Below are 17,948 nucleotides of genomic sequence, written 5' to 3' on the forward strand. Positions count from 1 at the left end.
TATTAGTTGAAGGGAGGCCTATAAACTATGTCGGAAATAGTGTGATTTTCTGTCTCTACAATGGCTCTCTGGGATAACAAGAGAAAGGCCCTGTTCGTTCCTAACCACTAAGCCCTAATGAAAAGCTATCGTCCATTGTCTGCGCCAAGTTTGCCAGTACCCAGGATGCTTTACATGAGGTTCAAACAGGCCTGAACACAAACCCTCCCCAAAGCGCTTACATCTACCGCCTGGAGCAAACACAGCATGGCCATTAGGCCAAATGCAATATGCATTCATATGAGCTGGAGGGCTGCAATGATAATGCGGCAAGGAAACTGGTGGGCTGGGGTGGTGAAGGGGAAGGAGGAATAGAGCAGAAAGCCATTTCTGGGTAAGAAAAATGAAGTGAAATGAAAACTCAGTGGCAAGCCTGGTGCAGAGAAAATTAAACTGTTTCTCAGCCTTCCAAGACTCTTTCAAATTATACTCAATTATGAAAGGCAAATATTTATAGACATTCACAACCTTTAAGTAATCCAACCCATCCCAGCAGTAAAAGGTGTTGGGTTTCCTTGCAAGCCAATGCCCTTTGGTGCTGGCTGTCCCTGTTGTATCCTACGAACTCAGAGGGCACTTAGCCCTTCAAGCCTTTTCTGCCCGTGACTCTCTTTGGAATCCCTGGTGTTGAAATTATTATTTAAGTGCTACTGCAAGGTAATAGTTCTTTCATCTGATTTTTTTTTTTTTATCTCTGAGCAATAAACTTAATAGTTACTTTGGACTGAGTCACTGGTATTAAATAAGTGAAATAAGGTCCTTATAACCTATAAAGATGAATAAAGAGAAATTTGCCTGACTATCAGAACTTGCTTTAATACCCTGAAGTTCAATTTACACTAGAAACTTTGAATATTGCTTACTGGAAAATGGAGCCACCTAGGTCTTGAATATCATCAGCAACACATTTATTCATAGGGAACATCTATCCATAAGGAAATGTGCTGAATGTGTCAAAAAAAAAAAAAAAAAAAAGTTTCGGGCCATGATTGTTGTTGCTTTGGATACACTAAAACAATGCAGAAAGGAGCAGTTTCCCAAGGTAATGAGAAGTCTGAGAAGGTAAATAGAAAAATGCAGCCTTCTCCAACTTGGAAATTCTGAATTTTAGCAGGTGACAGGGCTGGTGGTTCACCTTGCCTCTAACTCTCATGCTGCAGTCAGGGTTCTCTCCGTCAGGTTTGGCTTGGTCCCATTCTGACAGGCTGGTATACTTTGTATATAGTTGTAAAAAATAATAATAATAAAAGAAAGAGTGTTACAAGGATGGAAAGGTTAAAAGGCCCCCCAGGGCTCTGCAGGTTAGGCTGATGGGGAGAGCAAAGAAGTGTGAAACCCTTCTGTGAATCCAGGTCAATATGAGTCCACCAGAAGCTTCTCCGGAGTTTTGGAAACACCCTGTCACATGAAGCACATATGCCTGTGGCTTAAGGAATTACAGCATTATTAGCCAGCTCCTTATAATGGCAATACTTATCACTGGGAATTTTCATGGAATTCAGTGGCAGGTCACAAATTGATAAGAGAGCTTCTCATGCTAAGCAGGTAGGGAAAAGTCTGTAAAAATGATACAAAGAGTCTCTAAGTCACCCTGAAACAAAATTTTTTTTTTTAAATCCAATAAAAAGGCCTGTGGACAGTAATATATAAGTATCTTTATTTATAAAAGGTTCTAAAGAGGCATTATCCTTCCTTTGCTTCTCAGTTTACGTCTTCTTCCCATTTTGCCCAATTCATTTGACAGCAACCACTTCATATATGGCTGACAGAAGCTCTTGCTTCCACCTAGTCATAGGTCTCTAACTCAAAATCATCACTCTGAAAAGATTTCTCCCAAGGTTAAACATTGCTGCATATCATGAAAACAATGTCTTATATAATGGGCTGATTTTAATAAACCAAACAACCAACAAACCTTGCTCTACGTTGTTAAGTTGCCATCTTCAACTTATATTGGGCAGCCACTCATAGAGAGAGAAATGTCATATTACCTGACAACCTTTTTCCCTACTGGTTTGAAACTTCTGAATTTAAGATAAAATATTTTATTTCTTGTGTGTGGCCCAAACTGTTACATTTCTGCAACAGTTTTGAAATTAAATCCATACTTACAAAGGAAGAAGAAAATCAAGAGGACCCTCACCAGGGTTGGGGACAGGCTTGTTGGCTAAAACAAAGATGTTTCTTTAGAAACCCATTTGGCCAGTACCTGGCATGCCGTGAATGGTTTAATTCTCCAGAGGAATGGGGGGATATCGAGGACAGAGATCTGAAGACTAAAGGTGTTCCCTTTGAAATGCAGCAACTTTGGTTCTTCCAGTAGTTGTCCACCATGATGCCTTTCATCTGAAACCACTTCCTACAAGAGAGGAAAAACAAAAAAGGAGCCACAATGAAGCACCCAGTTTCTTACACATTTTCTTTTCTTTTAATTGTGCTTAAATGAAGTTTTACAGAACAAATTAGTTTCTCATTAAACAATACATATATTGTTTTGTGACACTGGTTGCCAACCTCACGACGTGACAGCACTCTCCCCCTCTCGACCATGGGTTCCCCATTACCAGCTTTCCTGTCCCCTCCTGACTTCTTGTCCTTGCCCCTGGGCTGGTGAGCCCATTTAGTCTCATTTTGTTTTATAGGCCTGTCTAATCTTTGGCTGGGGGGTGAACCTCAGCGAGAACTTTAGTACTGAGTTAAAAGGGTGTCCGGGGGGCATACTCTCGGGGCTTCTCTAGTCTCTGTCAGACCAGTAAGTCTGTTTTTTTTGTCCTTTTCTTTTGAGTTAGAATTTGTTCTACATTTTTCTCCAGCTCTGTCTGGGACCTCTGTTGTGATCCCTGTCAGAGAAGTCAGTGGTGGTAGCCGGGCACCATCCAGTTGTGCTGGACTCAGTCTGGTGGAGGCTGTGATAGTTGTGGTCCATTAGTCCTTTGGACTAATCTTTCCCTTGTGTCTTTGGTTTTCTTCATTCTCTGTTGCTCCAGACAGGGTGGGATCAGTGGAGTATCTTCGATGGCCACTCAGAAACTTTAAGACCTCAGACACTACTCACGAAAGTAGGATGTAGAACTTTTTCTTTATAAACTATGTTATGCCAATTAAGCTAGATCTCCCCCAAGACCATGGTTCCCAGCCCTCAGCCCAGTAATTCATTCCCTCGGGGAGTTGGATGTGTCTATGAAGCTTTCATGACCTTGCCTTGGTCAAGTTGTGTTGAATTCCCCAGTATCTTACACATTTTCTACCTATGGATATAGATGCTCACAGCCATGTGTCTCCCAGAAATGGCCAAACAACACAATGGGCACATACTTCTTTTGCATCCCTGTGTCACTTGAGGTTCAAAACCAAGGGCTAAATACCAGGTAAGGATTTGGTCAGAAAGAAACAACTGTTCTTTATTATGTGTGTTAAAAACAAACGAACAAACCTGTTGCTGTTCAGTCGATTCTGACTCATGGTGACCCTACAGGACAGAGTAGAACTGCCTCCCAGGGTTTCCAAGGAGCACCTGGTGGATTCGAACTGCCAACCTTCTGGTTAGCAGCTGTAGGTCTTAACCACTATGCCACTAGGGTTTCCATTATGTGTGTTACTCAGGCTTTAAAATGCACTGAGCCTTTCTTTGAAAGAAAGAAGACTTGCCTTTCCCCAAGTAATTGTAACACTGTTGAGTTTCCACAGTTGTGTGCATTTCATTCTGAAATGAACATGATCAAGGGATGCATTCCTGCTTAACCTACCACATCGTATTTCACAATAAACGTAGCAACACCCCCTTCCACTTTGGTTCAATTGTTCTCCGCTAACACAGGCATTATCTGATATTTATTGATTTCTCTGGCTCAAAATAAATGCTACAGAGTGAATGTATTATGTTTATTTTTAGTAATGTTCATAAAGTTATCGTACCAAAGGCCAAGGGAAATTAAGTTGCTTATCAGGTTAGTTTTATCTCAGAAAAAAAAGAAATCAAATTCCTGAAGTAAATATTCTCATATCTTCCACTGAGAGGTCTTTAAGTTTATATTTAATGTGAACACACACACAATTCACATATATTCTATTGAGTATGTTATTTAACTGGTCGCAATTTTGTGATGTTGAGAATCACACTGGAGAGATAACAGGACATGTGATGTAAATGTATTCTAGAAAATGTTAAACTAAGGGGGCAAAATCTTTAGTGTTACTGGAGATTAGAGATCTTCCTAAATCCATTTTTAAAATCACCATTAATCGACTTCTAATTTCATTGCAGAGGCAGGATAAATAAGAAAACTGAAATCCTTTAATTATGTCCTATAATCTTCCCAGGCTCTCAAAAAGGTAAGACAAAGAGGTTTATAAATACATAAAACTAAAATTCCAATTACCAACAGATAAAAGCAGCTTTAGAGGTTATCTAATCCATCTCATGTCTCCACCTAGAATGACATTAATGAAAACATGTCTGACTACGATGAAGCTACCCACCTTCTATCCTTCACATATACATAAATTATTACTAGGTTGTCAAAGTCTTTTTTTTTCCAGGATGAAATGATTCCGTTCCAAGTTCTTTTCTTCAGCTCTTCAGTTGTGCTGGTAGGAGGGGTGTTTTGAGGACCCTCCAAGTCAGTGCTGTCCAATAGAACTTTCTGTGATGATGGAAATGTTCCGTATCTGAACTGTCCAATATGGTAGGTGTTAGCCACAGGTGGCTAGTAAGCACTTAAATGTGGCTGGAGTGACTAAGGAATCAAAGTATTATTTTAATTAATTTAAATATTCATGTGTGGCTAGCGACTACTATACCAGACTCTGCAACTCTAGGTAATTGACAACGTTGTGGATAAGAGTTGGGTATATTAACATGGTAGCCAGTGTCTGATGGGGGCTACGAACAATGAAGGAAAGTGGCAGGGTGGAAAGGAAAGAGAAGTAATTTTGAATGGTTACCACAGGAGAGACGTCAGGCCTTTTACAGACATTTTTCACTGGTTCCTTCTTTTGAGATTTAATGAGCGCCCACCAGAACTATAATTGAGCTAACTGCTGGATGTACACAGTTAAATAATCTCTTCCATCAAGGAGCTCACAGTCTAGTGAGAGGGTCAGAAAAGTAGGCATATGGCTATAATATAATAGGCTAAGTATTACAATCCACCACCGATTTGTCAGTTTGTTGTACTGTGGTGGCTTGCATATTGCTATAATGCTGTAAGCTATGCAACCTATAGGAAACCCTGGTGGTGTAGTGGTTAAGTGCTATGGCTGCTAACCAAAGGGTCGGCAGTTCAAATCCGCCGGGTGCTCCTTGGAAACTCTATGGGGCAGTTCTACTCTGTCCTATAGGGTCACTATGAGTCACTATGAGTCAGAATTGACTCGATGGCACTGGGTTTGGTTTGGTTTTTATGCCACCTATACTTCAAGTACCAGCAGGGTCATCCATGGTGAACAGGTTTCAGAGGGGTTTCCGAACTATCACAGACGAGGAAGAAAGGATTGGTGATTTACTCCCAAAAATTAGCCAATAAAAACCCGATGGATCACAGCAGAATACTGTCCTATATAATGTTGAAAGATCAGCCTGGGTTGGTAGGCACTCAAAATACACAGTGGCCACAACAATGGGTTCCAAATACCACCAGTCATGAAGATGGCACAGGACTGGAACAATGTAGAAAAGGGGGGTGAGAATGGTAGCACAACTCGAAGAATGTAATCAATGTCACTGAACTGTACATGTAGAAAGGGTTGTATTGGTGTATGTTTTGCTGTGTATATTCCCAATAATAACAAAATAAATAAATTTTAAAAAAAGATCTAACTTGCCCTTGATGTACAGAGAAGTAAACTGAGTTTAGGAAATGATTTCTTCAAGGTCATGAGTTATTTAGTGTAGAGTTATGTTAATACTTATAACCACCCAGGATCATCACACTAGAAGGAAACAATGAATTTCGATTGTTAAAAAAAAAAAGTTTGTTGTGACTCCATGTGTGTCACGTGTGTCAGAGTGGAACTGTAAGCCATAGTGTTTTCAATGGCTGATTTTTTGGAAGTAGATCACCAGGCCTTTCTTCCAGAGGAGTTCCTGGGTGGTGCAAATCATTAAGCCTGTGATTACAAACCATAAGGTTGTCAGAACATACCCAGAGGTGCCTTGGAACAAAGGCCTGGCAATCTGCTTCTGAAGGGTCATAGCCTTGAAAGGCCTATGAAGTGTAATTCTACTCTGCAACACATGGGGTCATCATGAGTCAGAACTGACTCCAGGGCAACTGATTTGGTTTGGTTTGGTTTTCTTCCAAGGCCCCTGTGAGTGGATTCAAACCATCAACATTTCAGTTAGAAGCCTATCTCGTTAGCCATTTGTACTACCCAGGGACTCCTATGGATCATTCAGTACCTTATTTATTTTTCTTTTATTTACAGATATAAACATGGAGGTCCCCACCAAGAAAGTGATTTGCCTGAAGCCACATGGTTAGTGATAGAAGACTGAAACAGTACAATTTGATTCATGGTCTAATGGCTTTTCGTACTAGATTATCTTGCCTTTTCTTATACTATGGTTGATTTTTTTTTTAAGAGTAATTTCAAGGTCTGACTGCTATTAACTTAGCCCCATAAATAAATTTTCATTGGTGCAAGATATGTGTACAGGATAATATAAATCAGTCTGTATCTGCCCTGTTGTTGCTATTGGGTACTGTTGAGTCCATTCTGACACACGGTGACCCCATGTGACAGAGTAAAACTACCCAACAGGGCTTTCTTAGCTGTAATCATTATGGAAGCAGATCACCAGGTCTTTTTCCTACAGAGCTGCTGAATGGGTTCGAACTGCCAGTCTTTTAGTTACTGCCCAGTACTTAACCATTGTACCACCAGGGCTTCTTGTATTTGCCCTAGAATTATATATTGTCTAGCAGCCCCTGAAATGCAGAATGGAGAAAATTAGAATTTTTTTAAGTGAATATTTGCTTATATTTAGCACAGTTCAAAGGGGTACACCTTTTTAAATTTATGCTTTAGGATTCAAAATTTAAATACGACCATGATTCATTTTTTTATTACTGTACTTTAGATGAAGATTTACAGAACAAACTAGCTTCTCATTAAACAATTAACACACATATTACTTTGTGACACTGGTTACCGGCTCCATGACATGTCAACACTCTGCCTTCTCGACCTTGAGTTCCCAATCACCAGCTTTCCTTCCTGTCCCCTTCTGCATTCTAGTCCTTGCCCCCGGGCTGGTGTGCCCCTTTAGTCTCATTTTGTTTTATGGGCCTGTCTATTTGAGTTAAATGAAGGTGAGCCTCAGGAGTGACTTCATTACTGAGCTAAAAGGGTGTCTGGGGGCTGTACTCTTGGGGTTTCTCCAGTCTCTGTCAGACCAGTAAGTTTGGTCTTTTTTTTGGAGTTAGCATTTTGTTCTACATTTTTCTCCAGCTCTGTCTGGAACCCCTCATTGTGATCCCTGTCTGAGAAATTAGGGGCAGCAGCCGGGTACCATCCAGTTGTGCTGGACTCAGTCCGGTGGAGGCTGTGGTAGTTGTGGTCCATTAGTCCTTTGGACTAATCTTTCCCTTGTGTCCTTGGTTTTCTTTATTCTCCCTTGCTCCAGATGGGGTGAACCCAGAGCAGTATCTTAGATGGCCGCTCACAAGCGTTTAAGACCCCAGACACTACTCACCAAAGCAGAATGAAGAATGTTTTCTTTATAAGCTATGTTATACCAATTGGGCTAGATGTTCCCTGAGAACTTACTTACTTTAATCTGCACATATGGAACCAACTAAATACGATTAGCAGTATCTCATAATCTCATACAAAAATATGAAGCAATTCTAGTCAGATTTCCTCATTATACTCTAGACCTAGTAAACTACTGTCCAGGACTGGGCTTGTACATCTGTATTTTTAAATGCTCCTCAGATAATTATGATGCCTAACCAGGTAGGGAAGCAGTGATACAAACAAGTCTAAAGAGCTTGTTCTGAATCACTCGCACAAATCTATCACCCCAAGCCTATAGTCTCACATGCTCTGGATTTTTCCTATCTGCCACCTATGCAGTTAGAACTTTCTGTTAAATCTCTGGTTCTGTTGTTAAACTGATATCTGAGGTAATTAAACTAAAAAACAGAGTCTGGCCAGATTTTGGTGTATAAAATGTAGCTAAAGGCTCTGGATGGTGATATTTCTAGTCTCTGCACTTCATCAGCTCACACTGGGAGTTACCAGTCATTCAATTCTAGGAGTTTTGGCCAGGAGAAACTTGTGCTTTGTGCCTTGCTGAGCTCTTTACGTTGATTTAATGAGGCAGGCAGCAATATTTAGGTGTGCTGCAGGGGTACTAAAACAGGCAGGCGGAATTTACATATTTATGAGACAAAACTGTTTGAACACACACACACAGACTCACACACACATGCACACACAAATTGTGTCATTGTGGTATTTGCCTTTAAATGCTTTAGGCGAACAATCCCTCTCGAGGTTGCATTATTGATAAACACGAGAACGACATCTGGAAAGAATCCTTCAAAATTAGATTCTAAATCCCCATTAATGCCAAGTAAGTAATGAGTACTGAGAGGGACCAAAGAGGAGTGTTGGGAGCGACAGAGCAAAAACTCGTTTTTTTCTCTGTTTTCTTTCAAAGAGAAGACAAATCCTTAATCCTTTACTTTCCCTATGTCAAGGTTTGTTTGAGTTAAATGCATATGTGTGTGTGTAATTAAACACAGTAACAAAAAAAGAAAAAAACTAGGCCTTAATATTTTACTCCTTCAAAAACATATCACCATTCCTGGGTCCCTCCTTCCTTTGGTTTGAATTTATCAAAGGGGGCCAAGTCAAACACACAAACAGGAAATGGCAGGTCGCATTATGACAGAAATGCAGAAGCAGGAAGGACGAGAAGTCACTTGGTCCTTCTCTGTCCAGCCTCCTCTCCCCCTCAGGCGGATGACATTTTTATTTATTTATTTTTAACACACCTGAGCTGATTTAATTTTCCATAGAGATGGTTTGAGGTGCGTTTATCAGAACATATCTTCAAATATCTGAAACTAAATTAATTACGTCCTAAGTGAGGTACAAGAGGTACTTTTTGTCATTCAAAGAAACGGCTACTCTTATTCAGATATAATTATCTCCAGAGCAAATGAAAGGCAAGCAGAGTGGCCCTGAAGGAGGACTAGGGGAAGGAGGGCATGACTGAAAATAGAGAATGTTTCTGTTTAATTATGGGAATTCTCTAAGGGATTTTCTTTCTTTTTTCTTTTTTTTTGATGGAGCCTGGCCCCACTAGTTCTGAGAGGATGGAGTGTAGCGTGTGAAAGATGTCCCTCTTGTAAGGTCTCCCAGAGAAAGCACAGAAGTATTTTGTGGGATATAATTTTCCAGTGAGATACAAATAAAATTAAAGACACAGCCATGCCCTTTAACCAGATTTTCTTCTTGGTTAAGCTCACAGCTCTGGTTAGGTACATATTTGTTATTGTTTTTTTGAGATATAACAGAAGCACTACAATAAATAAAGTAGCTGTCACAACCATGTTTGTATTTCTTTCCAAATCAAAATTTGAGGCAAATTCCAAGAGAAGCAACTTCTGTGGAAACGCTCCATGAAAAAATACATACGAACTTTAAGGAGTCAGGTTCTATCAGAGTTACCGAAAGTGAGTCCTGGCTGTACACACCATTTTTAGCTCACACCACATGACTTGGGGGAGCTAATATCAATCCGTGAAGTTTTGTAGAGGTTGAAAAAGTGAACTATGGCCAGGGCTTTCTTAAAGTGGAATTGTCTTAATGGGTTAAAGGAGTTACGGTCAAGTTGACTCCAACTCACGGCGACCCCATGTTTGTCACAGTAGAACTGTGCTCCACAGGGTTTTCAGTGGCCGATGCTTCAGAAGTAGATAGGCAGGCCTTCTTCTAAGGCGCCTCTGAGTGCATGGTGATCTCCAACTTTTTGGTTAACAGTCAAGCGTGTTAACCGTTTGCACCACCCAGGGACTCCCCTTAATGTGTTACTAACTAGATAACTTTTCCTTCTAATTAAATACTATATAAGGAGCCATGAAAAAATATTGCATAGATGATTTGGGATATTAAACTGGTTAAAATGAATCTGCAGAAGGTCCTAAACACAAACACTCAGCAAGAGGAAAATCCAGAAACAAGGTCTTTTCAGAAACAACAACAACAAAAAAAACAGAGACGAAGAGCAGGGAGTAAATGGTTGTTTTCTGGACTAGGAAATCTCAGTTCACAAAAGCTACAAGTTACATTTTAATCTAACAGTGGACCTGAGAAGTTATTCAACCGGCTGTTGGTCTCACAGAACCCTGGGGGAAAGTGTGGCCTTTGCTGGTCATGACAGCTATCACATACATCCTATCAACAACCAAACTCAACTTTAGCAATCAGCTTCATCTGACCTAACAGGAGAAGGGAAGAATCGCTGGAAGTAAATAGATTAGGATGAATGGGGTCAAAGGTATTCCCACTGAAAAACATTTCACAAAATTAAAGAGTTTTACCAATTTAAGAAATAGCTCTAAATCGTGAAATGAAGATATTTAGATTCAATTAGAGGGAGAATAACATTTTTCCTAGCCTCCACTAAGAAAAGTATGTTACCAAAGGGATTGGACAGTAGTTTGAAAAGCTGGGCTTCCGGCCTTGTTTGCAAGACTTCCACTGTAGTTCATATAGCTGAGCTGCCATAGGGTCTGGTAACAATCAACAGGCATGGTACCAGATGATCCGAAAGTCACTGAGAATAAACTCTTCAGGCAAATGCTAACCGGACAGTATATACGTTGGCTGTGAGGCCACTAGTCAAAGAAAATTCCAAGGTGGTTATGAGGGTTGACTTCTGAGGCAGCTGTGGAAAGTAAGTCTGGATAGTCTCAGGTATCAGCAGTAGGTTATTCATCTTTATGCCAATGTACTTGGTCTTTATGACTTGGCTGAGTTACTGAACATCCAACTTGAGTCATGGTGCATTCTGAAACTGTTTAGTGGTACTAGTGATCTGAGGATGAACCACTCCGTTCACTCAATTTTTGTTTGCTTAGTGAATGCCTGCTGGGAATTTTCTCTTAGAAGAAGACTTTTATTGGAGTGCGGGGGAGCAGGTGGAAAGTAGAGAAGGGCAACCACAGGATGTGGTTTACTACTTACACTAAACTTCTTTACCAAATAGCACCCTGACCAACGAAGCCCCTGTTTTGAGCAGTCACAGATGAAGTGTGTCCTTCGTAACGGCCCGTGCTGCTCGAGAATCAGTCAGGGAAGGTCTGGGGACATAGGCTGGCACTGTGTCACTTTCACTGGCTTATGCTCAGGATCCAGGTCACTGTATCTTTCTATTGGTAATCATGAATTTCCAGCTCAGTGTCTCAAACTCTAGTTACTGTGTAACAGACTTAATGATCCAGGACTGGAATAGCTGGGATATGGAATAAGGTGTGTCAAGAGAGCTATGCTATTTATATCTATGGGCACAGCTTACGTAGGCTCTTCTGCATTATTCTTGCTGCTATTAATAAACTTGCACTCTTCGTGAGTAGCTAATTTACAATGAATCTTACATGATTAAAAGTCCCAGAAATGGAAAGGAACCTTGAACCATCTCTGCCCTAGTAGCCCTGATAATTAATAGACTATGTGCCCAGGATATATAATACGGCTGCTTGGTGCTAGGAATAATTTATAATTGTTGTTTTCCAACTACAATCTTCAATTGATTCAAGTAGTTTTCTCACTGCCCTCTGCGTATCATGGAGCCCTGGTGGTGCAGTAGTGAAGAGCCTGGCTGCTAACCAAAACGTTGGCAGTTCAAATCCACCAGCCCCTCCTTGGCAACCCTATGGAGCAATTCTACTTTGGCCTATAGGGTTGCTATGAGTCAGAATTGACGCAAAGGGAGCAAAACTCTGTACATCAAATAACTCCTGTTGTTTCTGGGGATCCAGTCATTTCTTCTTGTCCATGGTATCCCTTTCTCTTTTGCTGCAAAATCTTATTCATACATCAAGGTTCACAAAGAGTTTCCAAAAACTCTCCTCTAACTCCTCCGTCAAGGCTAGGTTTCTGTTTTCTGATAAGTCTCTTTGTGAAACCAGTCGTACGGATTCATCTTTTAGTCCCACTGTAATAGAACTCTCCATTGCTACTGATCTTTAGGGAACCCTGTGCTTTGGTGACAACAAAAGAAGAATTTTAGAAAGAAAAAAAAGGCTGACCTGAAATGCACAAGGAGTATTGTCCACACAATAAACTCTCAAGTTGTAATCCAGGGAGTTACAGGACATGCAGCCAAAAACTGCCACCTTGAGCTGCTTCACGGCACAGTCTGTGATTGGTTCTCCAGTGAGGGCATATGTCCCAAAGCTGTCTAGGAGCACATGGCATGCAAAGGGGTCCAAAAGGCAATAGCAGGATGTCGACTCATCCTCTACTGACATCACTTCCTGTAGAGGAAACACGTGTTAAGTTTTCTCAGTTTAGAAATAAGATGTGACATAACAATTACTTTGCAAGGACATATATACACGCACATAAATTTTTTCAGACTACTTTTATCCTCCTAATTATCTTGATATATATACTGCTCTTTCTTCTATCAACATAATTGTTTAATTCAGCAACTCAAGAAATGGTTATATTCTACATGCTGGAATTCTTGATATAACAAATGTCACTTTGAATTTCCTCCCATTTTTAGTTAATTTGTGCAATGTCCAGTTTAAAAAAGGTGTCTTGGACATTAGCATCAATATACCAGCTCTTATTTATTTATTACCAAGGTCTACTTCTAAAAACCTCATTCCTATCCTTAAGATAATGCTGATTTGTATTCAAACATTTTATCCCCTTGCATTCTGCTAAAAACATTCACAATGGAACATTAAATAAATGACTGTTTGGGACAGGGACTATAATATCTCATCCTCCTTGATAATAACTTAGGTACGTGTGACTGGTTTGATAGAGTACAGGTACAGCACCAGCTGGATGTAAAAGATAGCCAGAAAGAGAAGAAAAAACTATAGTGGTAAAAATCAAGGCAAAGCAAAATATAATGAAAAGGGGACTAAAATATGGTCCCTTTTTGAAGCCCATGGAAATTTACGCCCCAGGAAACTTACCTGTGGTTGTACTAGAACTGAATAAATAGCAGAATGCATTTTGGAACAAAGGAAACGGACTTGTTTTAAGACATGGATGACCAGGGTCAATGTAATCCCTTGCAGCGACTGGGCATTTTCTTCCTCCAAAGAAACATGATTTTCCTTCTACCTCCTTTGCCTGAAGCACTTCCTGGGAGCCAAGATCCCAGGGCTAGCTGAAACAGGTCATTGTGTTCCAACAAGATAATTCACCCGCTTTCATGCAAACTGACTTCAGCTGAACATAAAAGGAATCCCTATCAGACAGCTAGATCAGAGATTTCACTTAAAGTAGTAATTCAACTGCAATCTGTCTTTGCTGGGACTGTCTCCCTTATTGTTAGCCTTCTATTATTTATCTTCATTTTCCTTTCTTGTCTCTCTCTTTTCTTCTCTCCTTGTACTATCTCTTTTACATGTCCTCAAATACCAAAGGAAAGAGACACTCAGAATTCTTTTCAATGCAGTCATTAATTCAGCAAACTTCCATCTCGCACCAACTGTGTTCCTAAAGGAAATCCTGATGGCATAGTGGTTAAGAGATATGGCTGCTAACCAAAAGGTCGGCAGTTCAAATTCACCAGCCACTCCTTGGAAACCGTATGGGGCAGTTCTACTCTGTCCTAAAGGGTTGTTATGAGTCAGAATTGACTCAATGGCAACAGGTTTAGTCTGGTTTTGGTGTTCCTGAATACGAAAATCTAGATACGTTGTAATCTCCGAGATGTTCTTTTCTGAACAGAGCCTGCCTGCCCTATGCCTTCTCCCTACACCACAGAGGCCACAGAGTAAAGTCAATTCGGAAAGGAACAGGGCCTGGAAGGAAGGGAGGCATAGGCATCCATGTCTGTGTGGGTGATGACAACTGCATTCTGAAAGCAGATAATAACAGCTCTGGATTATCTCTTACTTCTCTTTTCCATTATCACGGAAAATAAAGGAGCCAGTACCCTGAAGTTTGAAACATGTGCTCCCGACTCTCTGGAAAATAAGCAAATTTGCTCAAAAATGTCACAGTTGATTCATTGTGTTAAGAGAGGGTAAGGGGAAATCTCTCCCATAGCTGGAACTCAAATCCCATTTTTTTTTTTAAAGGAAGAATTAGCTCTCACCTCCCACTTGCCCTGCTGTGTCCTCTTCTTTAAATGGATAGTCCAGTGCTCAGAGCTGACATCTGCACAGTGTGGTATGGTCAGTGCAAAAGGAGTGGTGACGATCATGTCTGGGGGTCCACAGGTGACTTCAGGACTCAGGAGTACCTCAGATCCATCTGACTGGAGGCTTTACAGTTGGGAAAAGCATCAAAGGCAGAAGCATGTAAAGGAGGTAGCATATTTGAATAAAACTTTAGTTGCAGGCTGGGGTTTGCCTAGGCTGAAAAAAATCCCTCCCAGACGCCCCTCTGGTTTGCCCCCCACACAAGCAAAGGGTTGGTCTGAATAACCTCCAGTTTGGTGGTGAAATGGCAGGCGTTTACCCTGAATGGCTCAAGCGCACAGACTGAGTTAAAGCCTAGATTTCAAATCTAGGTTTTGACAAACAAGCAAAATGACAATGTGCTTCTTTAGGAATAAAGGGCAGAACTGGAGAAATTAAAGACCTGGCTTTTGCGTGATACAGTAGCTGCCGAAGTTGTACTCTTGTTGATAATATATCGATAGTCAAAAGACGAAAACTTTACAGAAATAACTGATCTGGTAATCTTACCATCAGGTTTTCTTTCCCCTACCAACACATTCTACAATATTTCCAATGCCAGTAAGTGATAAAACAAATTATTACGGAATAAAACAGCACTTCAAACATACCCAGATTGAGTATGTCGATTTTGAAAACATTTGTCTTCTGCCAATACACAAATATATAGGTTATACAGTGACAGCATAGTAGATAGTTATACATGTACATAATTGAGTACATTAATATATATCCCTCGACTCTTTCCCATTTTAGATCTAAATTTGAGATCACTCCACCAAAACCTGGTGTTCAGATATTTCTGTGCTGTAAATTATTTACAATGGGGAGTGCGGAGTCATGGAACATAAAAGAAAATGAAACTGAACTAATGGAAAATAATACCACTTCATTGAATGTCTTCCTCTTTCACTTTTTTGTATGTATTTTTTTTTGTTATGGTAAATACATATGTAACAAAACATGTGCCATTTTAACACCCTTCAGGCGTTGTCTATTGTTTCTAATCCCTGCTCCCCAAATAGTTAGGAGGAAGGGGTACATTATAGGACAAGAATCAGTGAGAAGAGTCCAGAAGTCTGCTCATTCTTCCCCAATGCCTCATGTGATCTTAAACAACCTATTTCACCTTCCTTTTGCTGGATTTTCATTGGTAAAAGATAGAGTGATAGACATTATAGTGAATAAAGCAATTCAGGACTTTCAAACAAACAATGCTACATCTGAGCTAGGATGGTGGGTACTACCACCAAAACTTTCATCACATCCAGGAAGGATATTTAAATATGTCAACCCTGATCAACAAAGCAACCCTTTGGGCCACATACCGGTGAAACTTAGTATTAAAACAAAGCTTCTTTCCTGTGATCTTGTATAAACAAACAGCTTTTCTCTGACGGCGTTTAACATGTTACTAATCTCTGAATGACTTTTGCTGCCATCTTTCATTCTCTGTCAAGTTACCAACGGTCACTCTAGCTCATTAGCTATAATTTGCTGCTGCAATAAATCCAAGCCTTATAACTGAACAGGGACATCTTACATCTACTTTATCTAAACCAGGCTTCAATGTTTTCACACCCTCCTCCCCAAGCAGCACTGGAAATGCCTTCCAAAATACTCAGTCTTGCACACAGCTAGCCACAGTCCAAAGCTGACAATTCTTCCTATAGAAGCAAAGTGTAGGTTAGCCTGAAAACATGCCTACATTTACCTATAAGCAGGGCAGGCGAGAGCAGAGGGGGCTGGAAAGCCATGCATTAGCCAGAGCAAATGCTCCACGCAAGGCCTAGAACAATATACTAGAGGTTTGAAAACAATGTAAAATGTAAATGTGAGCCCTAACATGCACAAAGCAGCAGCCCAAATGTGGATGCCTGCCAGCAGCCATTACAGAGGGTTAAGCGCATTTCGTGTCATTGGCGCCTGCATTATTCACAGACAGGAATAGCAGGGATGCTTATGAGTGACCAATGACAAGCTCTGCGAAAAGAACTATTTAATTGCTTTTAGAGGATCATCCCCCTTGTTGAACATATTGTTTAAACATATGGGAATTGGGGGAATTATTTAATGCTAAATGCACTGAAATCAGCTAATTAGATGAACTCTCACACTGGTTGTGAATAGCAAGACTTCTCTCCATAACAACTTACATGGTATTAGGAGTCAGAGGCAGTGCGTATTGAGCGTCAGCCAGAGCATGGGATGGGAGCTTTGCGTTAACCTGGCAGTGGGTATTTCCATCAGTGCAAAGTAAGTAAATCAAGATGTACATCTAATCTCCCAAGTGTGAAAATAGTGTGAGTTGGTGTAGGGTCTCTGGTGAAGGAACAAAACTTAATCTTTTTTTTCATGATTAGTAATAATTTGCCCTTTTCTGCCACCTTCTATCTGTGGCAATCAGAGAGCTTTACAAATATTAATTAAAACTCTTCACACACCTGTGGAGGTAGGTGGTGCCAGCAGAAGGTTACAGTGAAGTCAATCAAAGTAATGAGAGCAAAATAATCCTAAGTTTCTGATTCACAGGCCCCTGCTTTCCGTGGCCAGATTGAACTTTCCTTCTCTGCCTCCACGAGATTTCTGCACAAACCGTTGGCTCTTGTGACATTCTAGGAAACCCTGGTGGCGTAGTGGTTAAGAGCTATGGCTGTTAACCAAAAGGTCGGCAGTTCAAATCCACCAGGCACTCCTTGGAAACTCTATGGGACAGTTCTACCCTGTCCTATAGGGTCCGTATGAGTCGGAATCGACTTGACAGCAATCGGTTTGGTGACATTCTAAGGAAAGATGGGGTGCCGCTGGCAGTGGGGGTGTAGGCCAAGGGTAGCCAAGGCTACAGATTTAGGACATTTGAGGACAGAGGGCTGAAAAGAGACACATTTAGTTTGGTGTGGGCAAACATGAAGATTCATAGATGCCATTTAGGTTTTTCCACATGATAATACATGACAATGGAGCCCTGGTGGTGCAGTGGTTAGGAGCTCAGCTGCTAACTCAGACATTGGCAGTTTGGATCCACCAGCGGTTCCTTGGAAACCCTATGGGGCAGTTCTAGTCTGTCCTATAGGGTTGGTATAAGTTGGAATTCACTCGATGGCAATGAGTTTTGTAATACATGATAAGGAAGTAGTTATGCCCCTGCTGAGGAAAAAACAAAAAAAGGCAATGCATTTTTCTAAATTACTGTGAGCTAAGAACAACTGTGAACTGATAGCAGCAGCAATTTCAGAATCGTGATACCAACCACCTCAAGGTGTCACATACCCTAGTTTGGACTGTAGATTAAGAAATCTTGTCACATGGGACTTCTGCTGCGTATCTTCTTCATAGCATGCCCTCCCTCCCTCCCTCTCTCCCTTTTCCTCTCTCTTTCTTTCACCTTCTCTCTATATAGAGCCTGAGTGGATAAGTGGTTTGCGATTTCTGACCTAAAAGTTGGTGGTTTGAACCACCCAGAGGCTCAGCAGAAGAAGGCCTGTCAGACTGCATCTGTAAAGATTATAGCCTAGAAAA

The 17,948-nt window shown here is 40.7% G+C and overlaps 1 protein-coding gene across 9 annotated transcripts in view; it reads right to left on the reverse strand.

Moving 5' to 3' along the window:
• Window positions 1-17,948, reverse strand: part of UNC5D (unc-5 netrin receptor D) — a 630,356-nt gene that overhangs the window by 35,111 nt on the left and 577,297 nt on the right. For all 9 annotated transcript variants that reach the window (XM_049865157.1, XM_049865158.1, XM_049865156.1 and 6 more), the window contains 3 exons: window positions 14,345-14,513; window positions 12,306-12,533; window positions 2,249-2,398 (listed from right to left, as the gene is read on the reverse strand). In XM_049865157.1, the coding sequence (XP_049721114.1) occupies window positions 2,249-2,398; window positions 12,306-12,533; window positions 14,345-14,513 (547 nt within the window). The remainder of the gene's footprint in view (window positions 1-2,248; window positions 2,399-12,305; window positions 12,534-14,344; window positions 14,514-17,948) is intronic.

The sequence above is a fragment of the Elephas maximus genome, chromosome 22 (genome assembly GCF_024166365.1).
Source record: "Elephas maximus indicus isolate mEleMax1 chromosome 22, mEleMax1 primary haplotype, whole genome shotgun sequence".
Lineage (NCBI taxonomy): Eukaryota > Metazoa > Chordata > Mammalia > Proboscidea > Elephantidae > Elephas > Elephas maximus.